Source organism: Anomaloglossus baeobatrachus, chromosome 7 (assembly GCF_048569485.1).
Source record: "Anomaloglossus baeobatrachus isolate aAnoBae1 chromosome 7, aAnoBae1.hap1, whole genome shotgun sequence".
Taxonomy (NCBI): domain Eukaryota; kingdom Metazoa; phylum Chordata; class Amphibia; order Anura; family Aromobatidae; genus Anomaloglossus; species Anomaloglossus baeobatrachus.
In genome coordinates, this window is record NC_134359.1 from 273,788,941 (window position 1) to 273,808,650 (window position 19,710).

A 19,710-nucleotide genomic window follows, 5' to 3' on the forward strand; every position below is an offset into this window, starting at 1 on the left:
GATGTAATCCGTGTTTTCTCCCCGTCACTTTTTCTATGAATAAAATCTTATATTTTTCACCATATGATCGCTGTTTCTCTTCTTTGCTTGAATTCAGTGTTTTTGCGATTTGGTCCATATGATAGTCCTCATGGTCTGCTGGTTATATTTATATAACTATATTTGAGATATATATTTGTATTTTCATTATGCAGATAATTTTATACCTATATTCATTGTCACTTGAGTCCATGTTGCTCAGCTGTGGATAGTCTATGGTTCTTCTTGTCAGGACAGTCCATCAGCATTCTTGTGTTGGCTTCCATGCTTGTATTGGATGTAGAATCTGTAGATAGTCCCTTGTATAGCGGTAGGGTTGGAAGGACAAGCTTCCCTTTGTGTCCTCTTTCACTCAAACTGTATTTTCTGCACCCACAAATCGGCATTGTAGATCTCCTACATCATTTCCTAGGAGAATATCTGCAGGCAGGCCGCTCATCACCCCAACCACACATTGCTTGACCACAAAGCCAAAGTCCAGATCTACAGTCGCCCTTTGGATATTCCTCCTTTGTCCTCCAGCCAATTCAATAACAATCCCTGGTCCATGATGTATCGTCTTTGGCCGAACCACCCGGGATCAGCTATTGTGAGAAATGGCCCAGAGTCAAAAAATCCAATGACTCTCTGTCCATCCAGCCCGAACTCCTGTAAGTGCTTACTTTGATGGTGAGAAAAGCTCGGGGGAGTGCGCGCGGTCACAACAGGACTGGAGAACAACTGATCTTACCAATTACTGCTGTGCTGGCCCGGTGTCCTGGGGCGGCACGATATCGTCTGCTGGAGCTAATCGGTAAGATCAGCTGATCTCCAGTCCTGTTGTGACTGGGCACGCTCCCGCGGTCACAACTAGATCTGAAGAAGCAAGGGCGCATGCGATGCCCTCTAAGGCACAAGAGTATAATGACTTAGTAATGCAGGCTTCAGAAACATGGCATCGGAGATAATGGAACTATGTGCATAACCCACCTGGATATTATCTGCAGAGGTGCAACTGTCCGTCAAAAAACTGATGAATTTTTAAACTTCACAAACTTGGATTTCAAAGCCTAAACATCCGAGCTGCCCCCTAATGGTGTGTAGAGAATGTGCCTGATAGTGCCAGTACTGCACTGGCTTTACCTTATTTACGAAAATCTTGATGTTTGGTTCCCTTTAAGGCTTCTTTAGACTGGATGCGGTCCAGTTTCTGTACTCACTCTGTGGGTGGATCTCCATTAGGCTGCGCTCTGTTGATCCCACTGCTGCCACCAGTTGTGACTGGGTCCTTCTCCCATATCACACAATCAACAGATCGAGAGATGGCTGTACGATCCAAAGAGCATTTATTCCAAGCAAATCAAATGGTCCATAACATAACCCATACAGAAGGTAAAAATAGTAAAGAAACACAAATATAGTCCAGTAATGGGATAAATGTCTAGGTCTCTCTGAGTTCCCTCAGAGGTTCAATCCTGCTTCTTCTCTCTCGTAAGTCTCACCCAGAATGACAAATCCCCCAGGTAAGCAGAGAATTTAGGTGGATCCCAGGCCCCCTTCCCCCAGACTGAGGGACAGGAACACTACAGGGGGTGATTACCTACAGACAATACAATGTACACACAAGCAATACAAATAATGGACAGTGAACCAAGCATAAAATACGAACCTACACAACATGATACACAGTACACCATATCCCACCATCACACTGTCTTCTAAGCCAATGTATCTAATCCGGTCTTGTGCCACACTGCTGAGCTATGTGTATCTACCGTATTTTTCGGACTATAAGACGCACCGGACCATAAGACGCACCCTGGTTTTAGAGAAGGAAAATAAAATTTTAAGCAAAAAATGTGGTCATGACACACTGTTATGGGGCGAGGATCTGCTGCTGACACTATTATGGGGGTAATATCCCCAAATTCTCTACTAAGGTACCCCATCCTGGTAATGATCCTCCTGCCTTGTGTATATATTTATGTCCCTCATCCTGGTTTAGCCCCATCTTGCTATATACTGCCATCCTGGTATGTGCTCCCATCCTGCTATAAACGCCATCATCCTGCTCATATACCCCCATCATCCTGCTCATATACCCCATCATCCTGCTCATATACCCCCATCATCCTGTTCATATACCCCCCATCCTGCTCATATACCCCCCATTATCCTGCTCATATACCCCCATCATCCTGCTCATATACCCCATTATCCTGCTCATATATCCCCATCATCCTGCTCATATACCCCCATCCTGCGGCACACACAAAAAATAAATAAACGTTTACACTCACCTTTCCTCGTTCCACGCAGCGTCGCTCCTCCTCCTGTCTGTGCTGGCAGCACTGTGTTGAGCTAGCCACGTTCCCTGCAGCATTGCGATGTCCTCTAGTCTGCCGGCGCAGCTGTGAGAACACACGTGCGCACATCGATGACGTCATCGCTGTGAGCACCGCTAGTCTCCAGTCCACACAGCGCGGCTGGCAGACTGGAGGACATTGCGATGCTGCAGAGGAACGGTGAGTACATTGATTCACTGCTCCCCGCGCTGATGATGATGCGCGGGGGGCAGTGAATACAGCCGAGCATGATCACTCCAGGCTGTAGTTGCCAGGGGTGATCACGGCCGGCTGTTAATTATGCGCACGTCCCCGCCCATCACCCCGCCCACACGTCAGTACCAGCTTCAGCGCTGGTATATTAAAACCTACAATGGCCCTGTGTATGATCCTAAATTGAGTGTCTCTCCATCTCTCATTGGTAACGTGTTTCTGCACTTGTACCCATCCTTTCTATATATCGCCTACCACTTCTCATCCTTTCAATTGTTTCCCCCACGCTGTTAGGGTACGACTATCCTCCCAAGATATAAACACACCCCTAAATGTTCGGTAAATTTGAGAGACATTTACATTTGCTACATCACATTCCAGAAAATCATCGATGGGCCTCTTGTTCAGTTCTCTTCCAATCTCGCCAAGATCTCTCATTACTCCATACTTTAATTGTTCATACTGGATAATATGTGAGTTGTTGAGGTCAAATCTATCGAGCACTTCCCATCCTGTCATCCACCGTCTATCTTCCAAATTCATAACATCTTTCATTCTCTTGATGCCCTTTTCTTTCCATCTAATAACTTGTCTCGTCCCAGAGGGAAGTTTGGGAATGCCCAAGGGATTTAGATACTTAGACACTTTCCATGAAAGCCCCAGTTTCCTTCTTACCAATTTCCATGTTAGCATGGTATCCCGGAATATAATTGACTTAATTATATGCCCTTCAACCCTAGACATTGGGGAATGAAGAATGGACGTCAGATCCCATGGTGATGCATACTTTTTTTTCATACCATGGTCTGAGTGTCTACTCGTTCCTCTCAGCCAATCAATCATGTGTCTCATGATACACACAAGGTTGTACCCCCGAACGTCTGGGAAACTAAGTCCCACCTCCTCCACTGACTTCATCAGCGTACGCAGTTTTATTCTGGGTTTCCTTCCCCTCCACACAAAATCCGCATAGGCTGAGTTGAGTGTATTAACATCATTTAGTTTTAGCAGCAACGGGATTGTCTGAAAGGGGTACAGCAGCCTAGGAAAACTCATCATGGTTATCAGATGGCACCATCACAATAATGGTAAAGGCATCCCTTTAATTGAGCTATAATTTTCTGATTAGCAAACCATAGTTCAATTTGTATATTGTTTCCACAGTTCTTCCTATATGTACTCCCAAGTATTTGAATGATGTTTGTGTAATAGGTATCCCACATAGACAACCATCACTTGAGTTTCTCCCTGTTTCCCCATGATACCCCTTTAAGAACAGGATCTCACATTTCTTTTTGTTTAACTTGAAGCCTGAAAATGATCCAAATTTTTCAATTAAGGCAAGAGTCTGTGGCAAATCTGCGCTAGGGTTCCCCATATACAGTATAATGTCATCAGCAAAAAGCGCTGTCTTTATTTCTGATCCCCCTATCTTAATCCCTTTAAAACTATTATGTCCCTGTAGTATTCTTGATAGTGGTTTGATTGCCAGATTAGATTGAATAGCAAGGGAGATAATGGACAACCCTGTCTTGTCCCCTTCATCAAAGGAAACACGTCCGAGAGAAAGCCCGGGGTATATATCATAGCTCCCGAGTTGGTGTATAGACTTCTGATATTAAGTCTCCTTTTACCCACAATCCCTGTGGCCTCCATCACCTTGTCCAGCCAACTCCAATTTACGTTATCGAACGCCTTTTCGGCGTCGAGTGTAACTAGTGCAGGTCTTGCCCCTCCCTCAGTGCGCCCCAATCTGACCACCTCTACCACTAGAATTGTCTTCCGGATGTTGGGAACAGCATTTCTCCCTTTGATAAACCCTACCTGTTGATCTGTTATTATCTTGGGTAAAATCATGGCCAGTCTATTAGCCATGATTTTGGGCATTATTTTAAAATTTTGATTAATGAGCGATATAGGTCTGTAACTAGATGGATCGTCGAGGTCTTTGGTCCCCTTAGAAAGTAATTTGATGTACGCTATGTTGGCATGTTTGGGGATTTCTGCTCCTCCCAGGATTGCATTGAAGACTGAGGTTAGATCCGGTGAGATCAGATCCTTCAGTGCCTTATAAAATTCGCTGTTGAAGCCATCGGGTCCCGATGCCTTATTAGTGCTAAGCTCCCTGATTGTTCTTACCACCTCCTCCACTGTAATGTCTGCGTTTAAGGCTCCCCAATCTTCCTCCGTTAAGCTGGGCATTTGGGCTTGTCTTAACCATTCTGTCACATCAGTCATGTCATTATTACCTGGCCCGTATAACGTTCTATAATAGTCTCCCAACAATTTATTAATGTCCTTGGGATCTGTGGTCACATCTCCCCACTATGTTTTCAGTTTAGAGATCCCCGTCACTTTTCTGCTACCCTTGCCAGATTTTCCAACATCCTCCTCGCCCTGTTACCGAATCTATGTAGGTCAGCTTCCTTGTGCGACCAAAATAATTGTTCCTTTTTCTTGGCCCATTCATAAAAACCCCTTTTTGCCTCCAACCATCTATCTTTTGCCATGGTGGACCTGTCTGCCAAATACTTTGTATATGCTATCCGCACTGCTTCACTATGGGAGTTATAGTTCTCATTGGTCTTCCGTTTGATCATAACCACATACACCACCAAATGACCCCTCAATATCGCTTTTGCCGTTTCCCAGTACAACATTGGGGTCTCTCTATGTTCCTTGTTATCCTCTGTGAATTCTCCCCACCACTCTTATGGAAATTATCTTGTCTAAGGAGGAACGATGGAAATCGCCATATAATATCTGTTCCTCTCTTGAATTTCTCTCTAATGCCCAACCTCACCAGACTATGATCAGAAATAATCATATTCTCTATCATTCAATTTTGTACTCCATTCACAAGGTCTAGAGATATCCAAATCTGGTCAATGTGTGATCAACTATCATGTGGGTGGGAGAAGTGTGTATACTCTCTATCATGCGGATGAGTTAGTCTCCAAATGTCTTTCTGTCCTAAGTCTTCCAGTGTTACATCCCTATTGTCTGGACTCCTGTCCACGCCACCTGCTCACCCCACCTTCTCCTTCTGTCTTCAGCTGAGTCTGGGACTGTGTTGAAATCTCCTCCTACTATAATCTTGGACTCCCCATCTGTTAATATGGTGGCCTTAATGCCGTCATGGAATGTGGTCTGTTGTGAATTTGAGCCGTAAACATTGTATATACTGAGTGTGCCAGCTGGACTAGTGATTGTTAAGTGCTACCATCTTCCCTGATCGTCTTCTTCATGTGCCACTACTTCATGGCTGAGCTGTTTATTTATTAAAATCATGGTACCTGCCTTCCTACCTTGTGCCGCTGCCCCAAAGACTATGCCCACCCAGTATTTCTTCAAGCGAAAAAAATCCTCCCTCCCCAAGTAGGTTTCCTGTAATAAAGCAATATCTGTTTTTAGTCTTTTCAAGTGTCTTAATATCATTGCTCGTTTGTTGAGTGATCTCAGACCTTTAACATTCCACGTTATTTGTACCATGGTTACCTATGTATTCTGTCCTTACTGTTTCCCCCCCTTTGGACCCCAACATCGAGGGAGACGAGACGACCGACACTATAGTGGGCTTTACACGCTGCGATCTCGCTAGAGAGATCGCAAGCGATCATACCCGCCCCCGTCGGTTGTGCGACACGGGGAAATCGTTGCCCGTCGCACACAACCTCGCTTACCCCCGTCACACGCACTTACATGTCCTGCGACGTCGCTATGGCCGGCAATCTGACTCTTTTCTAAGGGGGCGGGTCGTGCGGCGTCACAGCGACGTCTCACGGCAGCGATCCAATAGAAGCGGAGGGGCTGAGATGAGCGGGACGTAACATCCCACCCACCTCCTTCCTTCCGCATAGCCGGTGGAGGCAGGTAAGGAGATGTTCCTCGCTCCTGCGGTATCACACACAGCGAAATGTGCTGCCGCAGGAACGATGAACAACATCGCTAATTAGAAGAAAATGATTTTTTGTTTTAGGACGACCTCTCCACGGCAAACGATTTTTGCCACTTTTGCGATCGATTTAGGACGCACATAAATGTCACACACTGCGATATAGTTAATGACGCCAGATGTGCGTCACAAACAACGTGACCCTGACGATAATTCATTAACGATATCGTAGCGTGTAAAGCCCGCTTAAGTTTACAATCTGCACCACAAAATTGACATTCCCTTTTCCCACCTTGTAAATATAACAGAAAACAAATAACTATGAAACAAGCTTTCCCTTTTGAGAAATTTTCTGAGCTTTTCGCCATGTTAGTGACTTGCCCTTTTCCTGGCCAAAATATTATGCTCCCTAGTCACCCCCCATAACATACATATTCTATCCCCATATCAACATCAACATAGAAAGGCCTTGAACCTTATGTAGAAATTAGTACAATATGCTGAAACCTCATTAATAATTTCAAATCCGATTTAACTCTGGTTCTGGGGAGCCATCAGACCGTTCAGATCAGTTCTACTTCGTTTGGATCTGAAAGGCGTCCCTGAGCCTAGAAGTAAAGTTAAAAAAAAAAAAAAAGGGGGGGGGCTTGGAATTTGGAGGACCCTCCCACCTCCTTCTTCGCAACGTCTCTCTCCTCTCCTCTTAACAAGTTGTCATCAACACCTTTCCTTGATCGAAAAACAAGTAAAATCCAGTTCAGATATCTTGAATCTTCTCAAAGATCTGGTCCCTGTGTCCCATACGAGGGCTGTGCTGCTGTCCTAGACTTAAGGGTGCTTTACACGCTGCGACATCGCTAGGGATCTCGTTAGCTTTGTGACACGCCAGATCGCAGATGCGATCTACCAAGATCGCACATGTGACCGGTGCTATAAAAACGACCTATGTGCGATCTAGGCAGATCGCATCTGCGATCTGGCGTGAACCCATCGCTAACGAGATCGCTAGCGATGTCGCAGAGTGTAAAGCACCCTTTAGTCTCCTTTCATCTCTGACCTCTGCTTGTGTTTGCCCCCTGGATTGTCCTGTGTCTCTTCCCATGCCCGTAGGAGAACCTCTTCTGCTATTCCCTTCTCCCTTAGGTCCTCTCTCTTATCCATCCGTCCGGTTCTTGTCGTGCTCTGACATGAAAAGCTTTTCTGCTTCCTTATAATCTTTGTAATATGCAAACCAACCATTGGGGTTTCTACCTTTCAATGTAGCAGGGTATAGCAGCTGGCATTTTACTTTTTTGTTATACAGGAATGAGCATATTTTACTGAATTCCTTTTGGAGACTTCAGCCGAATAATCTCCAAAGATTAACAGTTTGTTGCCTTGATATTGCAGTGGGCGTTTTCGGTCTCTAAAGTCCTTCAGTATTTCCTCTTTGTGTTTGTAGTCGAGGTACTTGATTATCACCTGCCTGACTCTTGGTGGGGTTTTCTTATGTGAGTTTTGACCCTCTCCTATATTCGCCTCCTGTTGTCTCAGTGGTCCCACTCTGTGGGCTCTTTCCACTCATGATTCAGATATTGTGTTCTGTTTCTGACAGTCTAGTTACATGATCATTTAGCTGCTTTTGCATAGCAGCTAGTGATGTTTGTATACAGTTAGGTCCAGAAATATTTGGACAGTGACACAAGTTTTGTTATTTTAGCTGTTTACAAAAACATGTTCAGAAATACAATTATATATATAATATGGGCTGAAAGTGCACACTCCCAGCTGCAATATGAGAGTTTTCACATCCAAATCGGAGAAAGGGTTTAGGAATCATAGCTCTGTAATGCATAGCCTCCTCTTTTTCAAGGGACCAAAAGTAATTGGACAAGGGACTCTAAGGGCTGCAATTAACTCTGAAGGCGTCTCCCTCGTTAACCTGTAATCAATGAAGTAGTTAAAAGGTCTGGGGTTGATTACAGGTGTGTGGTTTTGCATTTGGAAGCTGTTGCTGTGACCAGACAACATGCGGTCTAAGTAATTCTCAATTGAGGTGAAGCAGAACATCCTGAGGCTGAAAAAAAAGAAAAAATCCATCAGAGAGATAGCAGACATGCTTGGAGTAGCAAAATCAACAGTTGGGTACATTCTGAGAAAAAAGGAATTGACTGGTGAGCTTGGGAACTCAAAAAGGCCTGGGCGTCCACGGATGACAACAGTGGTGGATGATCGCCGCATACTTTCTTTGGTGAAGAAGAACCCATTCACAACATCAACTGAAGTCCAGAACACTCTCAGTGAAGTAGGTGTATCTGTCTCTAAGTCAACAGTAAAGAGAAGACTCCATGAAAGTAAATACAAAGGGTTCACATCTAGATGCAAACCATTCATCAATTCCAAAAATAGACAGGCCAGAGTTAAATTTGCTGAAAAACACCTCATGAAGCCAGCTCAGTTCTGGAAAAGTATTCTATGGACAGATGAGACAAAGATCAACCTGTACCAGAATGATGGGAAGAAAAAAGTTTGGAGAAGAAAGGGAACGGCACATGATCCAAGGCACACCACATCCTCTGTAAAACATGGTGGAGGCAACGTGATGGCATGGGCATGCATGGCTTTCAATGGCACTGGGTCACTTGTGTTTATTGATGACATAACAGCAGACAAGAGTAGCCGGATGAATTCTGAAGTGTACCGGGATATACTTTCAGCCCAGATTCAGCCAAATGCCGCAAAGTTGATCGGACGGCGCTTCATAGTACAGATGGACAATGACCCCAAGCATACAGCCAAAGCTACCCAGGAGTTCATGAGTGCAAAAAAGTGGAACATTCTGCAATGGCCAAGTCAATCACCAGATCTTAACCCAATTGAGCATGCATTTCACTTGCTCAAATCCAGACTTAAGACGGAAAGACCCACAAACGAGCAAGACCTGAAGGCTGCGGCTGTAAAGGCCTGGCAAAGCATTAAGAAGGAGGAAACCCAGCGTTTGGTGATGTCCATGGGTGCCAGACTTAAGGCAGTGATTGCCTCCAAAGGATTCGCAACAAAATATTGAAAATAAAAATATTTTGTTTGGGTTTGGTTTATTTGTCCAATTACTTTTGACCTCCTAAAATGTGGAGTGTTTGTAAAGAAATGTGACAATTCCTACAATTTCTATCAGATATTTTTGTTCAAACCTTCAAATTAAACGTTACAATCTGCACTTGAATTCTGTTGTAGAGGTTTCATTTCAAATCCAATGTGGTGGCATGCAGAGCCCAACTCGCGAAAATTGTGTCACTGTCCAAATATTTCTGGACCTAACTGTAGCTGCCTCAATGGCTACCTTAATCTCTTTAGACAGATGAGATGCCACTTCTTCAGCTAGTTTTTTTATAGTCCACATTAAACTCTTGTGTGTACTTGTTTTGTCCTGCAAATGGTGCTGCTTTGGTGGATCTCCTTGTCTGCACTGATCCTTTGCCTCCCTCTCCCAGTAGCTTGCAAATTTGGGAAAGCAGGGTACCAGGATGCTTTTTATTCCCTTTGTTAGGGGTTTTATAGCTTGCATTCAGCTTTTGGTGGATCTAGTCAGAGCTGTTCGCCATGTACTGCTTGTCTGTGTTTTCATCCAGCACTCCTGTTCCTCCATGCACCCCTGCCATGCCGCCATCTTCCTCCTCTCTCTCTTCTCCCTCCATATCACCCTTATCTTCCCATTGCGATCCTCCCTCTTCGTTCCCCTGCATCCATCTCTCTCCAGCTCAGTCTTCCTCCGTCACCCCACTCACGTCTCCCTCATCTCTCCAGCTCTGTATTACCGCGTCTCGCGCCTGAAACTCTGGCTCCTCCTGTCAGACTCGCTAGCACCATGCTGGTTCCTTCCTCTCCTTGCGGCCCGTCAGTGTCGCAACTTCTCCCGGATCCCTCTCTGCCGCCGGCACTCCTTAACAGGTACCGTTCCATAGCTGCCACCTTCCGGTTGCCCGCTGTGTTGTTCTCGGCTCGGCCACTTGATCAGGGAGGCTTGTATCAGTCAGTTTCTCTGGGGGGTTTTGGGAGCTTCCCCTCTATGCTTCCACCTCAGCCAGGACTAGATCCAGAACTCCATGGGGTGCTATTTTAAAAGTAATATTCCTTCAAGGAACTGTCCAATACATAGGCCCCTGAAAGTCACTTGAAAACAAGTATGCCCCTAAAAAATAAGTTGTGTAAATTGGTCTAAAATAATCAAAGCTAAAACTTGCTGCTAAATATTTATCCCTTTTGGCAAAATAAAAGGATATCTGACGGATAAGGGTGCTTTCACACTGCGTTCCTCTCCCCATACATTGGTCCTATTGGAGCTTCCGTCCGAACCACCCACAAAACAGGATTCTGATGTATGCACTGACGGAATCCCAGTGTGCACTGTCACGCACCATTTTCGGGCGTATACGCCTATTGGAGGCGCACACCCAGCTGTAGTAGACTGCGTCTGGGTGTCAACCTCAAGTAAGCATATACCCCCGGAAATGGTGCACAACAGACTTAATCTGCATCATTATAGTCAATGGCCCCATCAGCGCATATGTCCAAATCCCATTTTTTTTTGAGGGGAGGGGTTCGGATGAAGGCCTCGACAGGTTCACTGAACGAGGAGAGGAACTCAGTGTAAAAGCACCCTTAGGCTGACATAGTAGACAGAAAGTAAATGTTACGTATCAACTTCTTATTATGCAGTATAGTAATTTGTTTTATTGGTATAAACATATAACCAAAAAATTAGGTTGTCACCAATAGGTTAACATGACTTCTTCCCAGTGTGAGTTCTTTGATGTCTAACAAGTTGTAATTTCCTAAGAAAACAATTTCCACATTCTGAACATGAAAATGGCTTCTCCCCTGTGTGAATTTTCTCATGTGTGAAAAGATTAGATCTATCTGTAAAACATTTCCCACATTCTGAACATGAAAATGGCTTCTCCCCTGTGTGAATTCTCTCGTGTTTACGAAGAGCTGGTCTATCTGTAAAACATTTCCCACATTCTGAGCAAGAAAATGGCTTCTCTCCTGTGTGAAGCCTCTCATGGGTACGAAGATAAGATCTAGCTGTAAAATATTTCCCACACTCTGAGCAAGAAAATGGCTTCTCCCCTGTGTGAATTCTCTCATGTGTAAGAAGATCAGATTTGCGACTAAAACATTTCCCACATTCTGAGCAAGAAAATGGCTTCACTCCTGTGTGAAGTCTCTCATGTGTACGAAAAGCAGATCTATCTGTAAAATATTTCCCACACACTGAGCAAGAAAATGGCTTCTCCCCTGTGTGAAGCCTCTCATGTGTACGAAGAGAACATCTATCTGTAAAAGATTTCCCACACTCTGAGCAAGAAAATGGCTTCTCCCCTGTGTGAAGCCTCTCATGTATACGAAGAGAAGATCTATCTGTAAAAGATTTCTCACATTCTGAGCAAGAAAATGGCTTCTCCTCTGTGTGAATTCTCTCATGTATAACAAGAGACAATTTGAGACTATAACATTTCCCACATTCTGAACATGAAAATGGCTTCTCCCCTGTGTGAATTCTCTCATGTGTAAGAAGATGAGATTTGCGACTAAAACATTTCCCACATTCTGAGCAAGAAAATGGCTTCTCCCCTGTGTGAATTCTCTCATGTATAACAAGAGACAATTTGAGACTAAAACATTTCCCACATTCTAAACATGAAAATGGCTTCTCCCCTGTGTGAATTCTCTCATGTGTAAGAAGATGAGATTTGCGACTAAAACATTTCCCACATTCTGAGCAAGAAAATGGCTTATACCCTGTGTGAATTTTCTCATGTGTGAGAAGACGAGATTTATGATGAAAACATTTCCCACATTCTGAACATGAAAATGGCTTCTCCCCTGTGTGGATTCTCTCATGTGTAAGAAGATCAGATTTGTGACTAAAACATTTCCCACATTCTGAGCAAGAAAATGGCTTCTCCCCTGTGTGAATTCTCTCATGTCTAATAAGACTAAATTTCTTCATAAAACATTTCCCACATTCTGAGCATGAAAATGGATTCTCCCCTGTGTGAATTCTCTCATGTGTAACAATTTGAGATTTGAAATTAAAACATTTCCCACATTCTGAGCATGAAAATGGCTTCACTCCTGTGTGAATTCTCCAATGAATAGCAAATTTCGTTTTATCTGTAAAACATTTCTCACATTCTGAGCATGAAATGGTCTTCAACCTTGTGTGCGCTCTTTGATCTTTCACACTTCTAACACTATTGTTTTGCTTAACAGTCTTTGATGGAATAGGAGATAGTTCTTTAACAGGATCAGATGGTAGTTCTTTCCGATGATTGGCTGAGAGTATATTTGAGATGTTTCCATGCTCTTCATATGTATCTTGTGTGATGCTACAATCATCTGCTTTAAAATATGAAGGTATCAGATGTCCTTCGGAGATACTGGTACAGTCACCTGCCAAGAAGAAAACGGATTTGATTTTTAAACAAAATAAACTAAATTATAGTAATCTAAATATGAAAATTACAAATTTAAAGTAAAAAAAGTCATAGAAATTGTATTGCATTCTATTAATAACTGTCTAAATTGTCATTAAGAAAATGTGATGATTGCCTAGGAAATCAATTGTAAGGCCCCTTTCACATTGCGTTTTACCTTCCGCTCACAGGTCCCGTCGGTGCATCCGTCCGAACCGCCCCTCCCCCACTCTGCAAAGCATGTTCTGGACGCATGCGCCCGACGGGGCCATTCTCTGTTATGGAGCGCACTGCGTTAGCGTGTGCTCTGTTTTGTGCCATTTTTTGCATATATACGTTTCAGCAGACGGACACCCGAACGTACTCCACTCCATTCATAACAGGGAATGGCCCTGTCGGGCGCATGCGTCCGGAACACGTTTTGCAGAGTGAGGGAGGGGCGGTTCGGACGGATGCTCCGACGGGACCTGTGAGCGGAAGGTAAAACGCAATGTGAAAGGGGCCTAATAATGTGGATTACTGATCACTGCTCAGTGCAAACATCACATGTCAAACAATAAAACATTTGTCATTGATCGAATATTTTATACCGGCGTAAAATTGTTGTTGGCAACGTATCCCTTCGTGTAAATAGAGAATGTTCTACAACATGTAATGCATAAGAGAACAGAAAAACCATCAGTATACATCAAAATGAAAGTTAATGAGCCTCAAACTTGTTATATCATCAGTTATATTCTCCCTGCAGCCGGTCTCTTTCAGCCTTCAGGGACAGTAGAGGGTTGTATCAGACGTCTCTCTCTGAGCAGTGACTGTTACAGCTCCTTGCACCGCCTCGGTGACTACCTCAAATTGCACAGTGCAGGGTGGAGGAGCCATATGTCTGTGTATAAGGGTATGTGCGCACTAGGCGTTTTTTTCACGCTGCGTTTTTATGTGCGTTTTTGTCTCAAAAAACGCACCCGCGGCTAAAAAACGCGACAAAAACGCATGCGTTTTTACAGCGATTTGGTGCGTTTATTGCTGTGTTTTTGCTCACTGCGTTTTTAATCAGTGCACAATGCCATTAAAGATTGTTGATGGAAGAAAAAAAAAAATAAAAAGGTCTGATGTCATTTCCTTCTTCAAAATGTTCATTGTATGCAGGAGAGCAGACAGCTGCAGAACTAGTGTATGCAGGAGAGCAGACAGCAGCTGCAGAACTACAAGGCTCAGCATCCTCCATCCAGGACTGTATGCAGGAGTTATTTTGCCCAAAAAGAAAAAAAAAAAAAAATGACATGAGCTTCGCTATATTTTTGTATGCTAGCCAGGTACAGCAGGCAGGTACAGGCTGCCCCCAATCCCCACCTGCCTATTTGTACCCGGCTGGGAATCAAAAATATAGGGAAGCCCTTTTTTTTTTTTATTTCATGAATTTCAAGAAATAATTAAAAAAAAAAATGACATAGGCTTCGCCCAATTTTTGAGTCCAGCCAGGTACAACTAGGCAGCTGGGGATTGGAATCCACAGTGCAGAGTGCCCATGCTTTCTGGGCACCCCTACTGCGAATTGCAGTCCACAGCCACCCCAGAAAATGGCGCTTTCATAGAAGCGCCATCTTCTGGCGCTGTATCCAACTCTTCCAGCTGCCCTGATGCCGGGTGGCTCACTGGGTAATAATGGACTTAGGGCTAGCTGTATATTATCAGCTGGCCCTAAGCCCGAAATTCATGGTGTCACGCCAATATTAGACATGGCCACCATGAATTTCTAGTAAAGATAAAAAAAAACAACACAGAAAAATATTTTTATTAGAAATAAAACACAATTAGTGACTCCATCTTTATTGAAATAAAGAACCCCCCTCCACAGTAATCATGGGTCAGGGTCCCGCGCCGTCCAATTCAGATCCAATATCATCTGATCGGTTTGCTGGAAGGCAAAGCGATCAGATGATGTGTCAGGTTCTAGGGGCTGAAGCACACCACACATCAGCTGATTGTATAAAAGCCGATTATACAATCAGCTGAAGCATCAGTGCAAAAAAATAAATAAATAAATAAATAAATAAATAAATACTCACGTCTGTGCTGATTACCGGCAGCTCCTGGAGCGATCGGATGAGAGTCTGATCCTGTCCCATCGCTGCAGCAGCTGCCGGTAATCAGCTGATGAAGTCCCCTGATGGCAGGATCAGCTGATAGCCGGCCGGGCGCGAAAAAGCCGGCGACACCGCGAGAATTACGATCAGCTGATGCGTCAGGTGACTGCATCAGGTGATCCACCGCCAGGTCCTGCAAGCTTCGTACGTGCCCCGGGGAGACTGCACACAGCCAGAGCGGCGGGACCGGGACAGGAGCGGGCATGGCACCGGGACCCTGCAGACAGGTGAGTATATATGACATTTTTTTTTTCTACTGTTCACTTTTGTTTCACCACTGCCTCCACCTCCCGCCCAGACATGGTGCCGCACGGAGCTGACATGGCACCGGTCGGGTTGTGGAAGCAGCGGTGACGGTACCGGGGGGATTCATGCTTCTGTGTTTACCAACAGAAGGAATCCTCTTCCTGTACACGTCACTATACTGCCCACCCCTTGCGTTTATAGCTGCGTTTTTAGTCATAGAAACACAGCTATATGCGTTTTTCATTGCGTTGTTGAACATTTCATTGAACTCAATGGGTGAAAAACGCAGTGAAAAACGCAGAAATAATTGACATGCTGCATTTTTGTGGTCACCACAAAAACGCAGCGACAAAAAAAACGCTGTGTGCGGACAGCACTTCTGAAAACCCATAGACATTGCTGGTGAAGCAATGTCACTGCGTTTTCAGCAGAAAAACGCGGTAAAAAACGCCGCTAAAATTGCAGCAAAAACGCCTAGTGCGCACAAGGCCTTAGGAAGCAATGGCATTGCAGCACACATAAGGCTGGATAAACCCAGGGAATTTTCCGCTTTCTCTTATCTACTCCTGGCTGTGACTGTCACGAGTGTGTCACAGCCTGATGTGATCTCAGGGGGAATCTGGGATCAGAAGGTCACTGTGTGGTGTTGATCGCAGATCCCTTTCTGTGTCTGCTCGTCGTTTACCCTGAGTTGGAGCATATTAAAATTTCTTCTAGCAGTAAAAGGGTTAAGGTTCATGTATATGCTGCAGTGATCTAACAGGTAGTTTTTAAAGGGATAGTTAATCAACATATTTGTCCTTTACAATTAGGTTTATATTATCGTGTGTGCATAAACTAAATCAATAAATGCCCGATTGGAATCCCATCCAAGGGACAATGTGAATGCGATTCCACTATAGATGTTTAATCAAATGCGATTTTAATGTAAAAAATATATAAAACATCCAAAAAGGGGGAAAACAGGGAGCCACCAGGAGGGACATAAACCAAAGGGCTGAAGCTGATAATATGTATAATTATAATAAATAATCCGCCAATTGTTATAATACGCTGTAATTATACAATATTTGTATTATATAAGCTATTACATATACTATTAATAAGGTCAATTATCAGTATCCATTTATAGACAGAATTTAATATGTATATAACAATTGAAGATTGCGCTCGTGAAACTACAAAAATAATTAAACCTTATAGCCGCATCCCCTAAAAGCTGGGTCTGTGTATCGTGGATAACCAAGTGTATACACCACCCACAGAGCCAATTAAGGTGCAGCGTACAAAGGAAATAGAATGCGCATAGGTATATGCGACCCGTCAAACAATATAACCGCATGTGAGGGAGATAGCACTGAGCTGCGGCTATATGTCCGATATTGTTAGCATATAAGTGAAGGCCAGCTGGCTGTGCTCATATAAAGGCTCCATAGTAACCCAAAATTTGACACATTGACCACATCACATGCAGGTATACCACAGACATGGCATCACATATAACACAAGCAAAAGATCATATTAGCGATATTAACGATCCTGTGAAAAACGGTCTATTAATAGAATCAATAGCATTGAAAAACAGCATTTACCTTATTACATTCAGTATATAATGCGCATAGGTATATGCGACCCATCAAACAATATAACTGCATGTGAGGGAAATAGCACTGAGCCGCGGCTATATGTACATTTTAATTAGCATATACCGTATTTTTCGGACCATAAGATGCACTTTTTCCCCCAAATTTTGGGGGAAAGTGGGGGTGCGTCTTATGGTCTGAATGTGGCTGCGGGGAATGAGGGTGCTGCGGTGGAGCGGGTCATCGGGGGCACGAGCAGGCTGCAGCAGTTCCGGTAATTTACCCGACGGGGGTGAAGACTTCAATATTCATCCCCAACCCGCTCCAAAATTGGGGTACTAGCGCACCGATGAGATAGGACTTTCCCAATACAGTCCAAAGAAATCCTACGCGTGAACCCTGAGAGCAAGCTCACTCCGTTAGCCATACGGGCGAGCGGGATCCGAAGAGTTCCATACTTCAGATTCCAAATAGAGACAAAGGTGCCAAGGAAAGGGCCACAGGCTAACAGCAACACCAAGGGCACGAACCCAAGCGTGCTCCCTACAAGCGGCAGTGGTGCTCAGAAATCTAGTTTACAAGCTGTCGGTATTGTTATTCCTGGACTGAGTGAGTATACTGAAAAACCCTTTTCCTTTCCCCAACGGCACCCCAACACCAACAACCCAACGGACCCCGGGACACAAACCGCCTACCCATGGAGGGGTTAAACATCCTGCCGCTACACCATTGTCACCGGGCTCCCCAACAGCAGCGGTGGTCCCTCACATTACCACGTACCGTGGGTGGCATCACGAACTTTCTAAACCCCTTTTGTTCATACCCCCCCTTTCTTTTAATTCGAGTGTCCGTGCGGACTCCCCGGATTAGGAGACCACTCGAGCCGCGGCAGCTCCGGATCAGAGCGGGGGGGCGGTACACTCATATATAGTCTACGTGGTAATTCAAAATTTGACACATTGTCCACATCACATGCAAGTATACCACAGAAATAGCATCACATATACCACAGACAAAAGCTCATATTGGCGATTTTACCAATCCTGTAAAAAACTGTCTGTTAATAGCACCAATGGCATTGAAAAACAGCATTTACCTTATTACATTCACCAGCATTGGTGTACCCCTCCACCTCTAACGTACGTTTCACTAATGCTTTCTCAAAGAGGCATATCAGGGTGGGGTCAAGCCGTCTATATATAAACTACCCGTAACCAATTAAAACGATACATTTTAATTAAGAACTTGTGCGTTTCTCAGGCAATTATGGCGCATGGAGCTCTGACTGCTCATCTTTATTCAAATCACTTCCGCATTGCGCGCGCTGGAACGCAGGTGGAACCATCAGCTTCAGCACTTAGGTTTATGTCCCTCCTGGTGGCTCCCTGTTTTCAACTTTTTTGGATGTTTTATATATTTTTTCACAAAATTCGCATTTTGATTAAACATCTATAGTGCAATTACATTCATTGTCTCTTGGATGGGATTCCAATCGGGCATTTGTTGAGTTAGCTGTTAAAGGGAACCTGTCAGGTGCAATATGCACCCAGAACCACGAGCAGTTCTGGGTACATATTACTAATTCCTGCCTAACTGTCCTTGTATACACTAGCATAGATAAAGAGATCTTTAGAAAAAGTATTTCTAAAGATCTTTATCTTATGCTAATGACCACCGGGGACTAGTCCCCCGAGCTGTCCGCCTTCTTCGCATTTTAGTATGCCCACAGGGGCGTACTAACATGCTATCCAATTCAGCATCACCAGTGGTGACGCGCGTACCTGTGTTTCCTGCGACCGCATTTCTGAATGCCGGGCACTTCCGGTCAAGTGAAGTATGAAGCCGGGTGTATGTGTCCCAGCTTCAGAGAGGTCTAATGCGCATGACTGGAAGTGCCTGGCATTCAGAAGAGCGTTGACCGGGAACGCTGGTGACGCATTGAATATGTTAGTACGCCCCTGTGGGGTAAAATCTGGGATCTATGGAATTCCTCTCCCAGCACACTCACAGAAACTTGAGAGAGAGGTTAATGTAGCTAATGATTCTTTTTGCAATTTGAAGGTGTGACATCCTCCAGCGGCAAATAGTGATAGTATGGTTATACTTTATTTTTGTCTGTTGTGTTATTTCTGTAATCTTTAGTTATGGTTATCTCAGACTAATTCTGAATAAGCTGCCTGCATGTCTATCACAGACAAAAAAGACTGACTGCACTCACCAAATTATTCAAAACAAAACAAGAAAGCCTGCAGAAACACCGTTTCTCAACGCTGGCAGGAAACTAGCCAGGTCTTTCACCGGGAAGGAACAACCACGGGAAGGGCAGTCTCCAGTCAACGAGACCACCTATGCCAAACATGGTATCCATCCACAGACAGCTGTTTCGGGGTATTTGCCCCTCATCAGTCTGGAGTAGGAAACTGGCTAGTGGGAGCATTGCCTAGTAGAAGACTACATAAGCAAGGATGGTTGACCTTAGGGAGATCAACACGGTGGAGACACCATCACGTGTATCTCAACGCAGCTAGTTCCTGCAAGCATTGAGAAACATGTGATGGTGTGTCAGCAGGCTTTCTTGTTTTGAATATTTCCCAGGGGGCATTGCTCTAGAATCACTGCGTTGAGAAACACGTGATGGTGTCTCCGCGGTGTTGATGTTGATCTCCCTAAGGTCAACCATCCTTGCTTATGCACTCACCAAAACTGACATGTGAACAGGTGCATAACTGAACATGACATAAAATACAAAAAAGACAGTTTGCACCCTGATAATGCTAAAGTATGGAAACCATGAATGTGTGAACATGG

The 19,710-nt window shown here is 44.3% G+C and overlaps 1 protein-coding gene across 1 annotated transcript in view; it reads right to left on the bottom strand.

Moving 5' to 3' along the window:
- Positions 1-19,710, bottom strand: part of LOC142246720 (uncharacterized) — an 84,377-nt gene that overhangs the window by 54,496 nt on the left and 10,171 nt on the right. Inside the window, exon 4 of the mRNA XM_075319775.1 lies at positions 11,233-12,906. Within this exon, the coding sequence (XP_075175890.1) occupies positions 11,233-12,906 (1,674 nt within the window). The remainder of the gene's footprint in view (positions 1-11,232; positions 12,907-19,710) is intronic.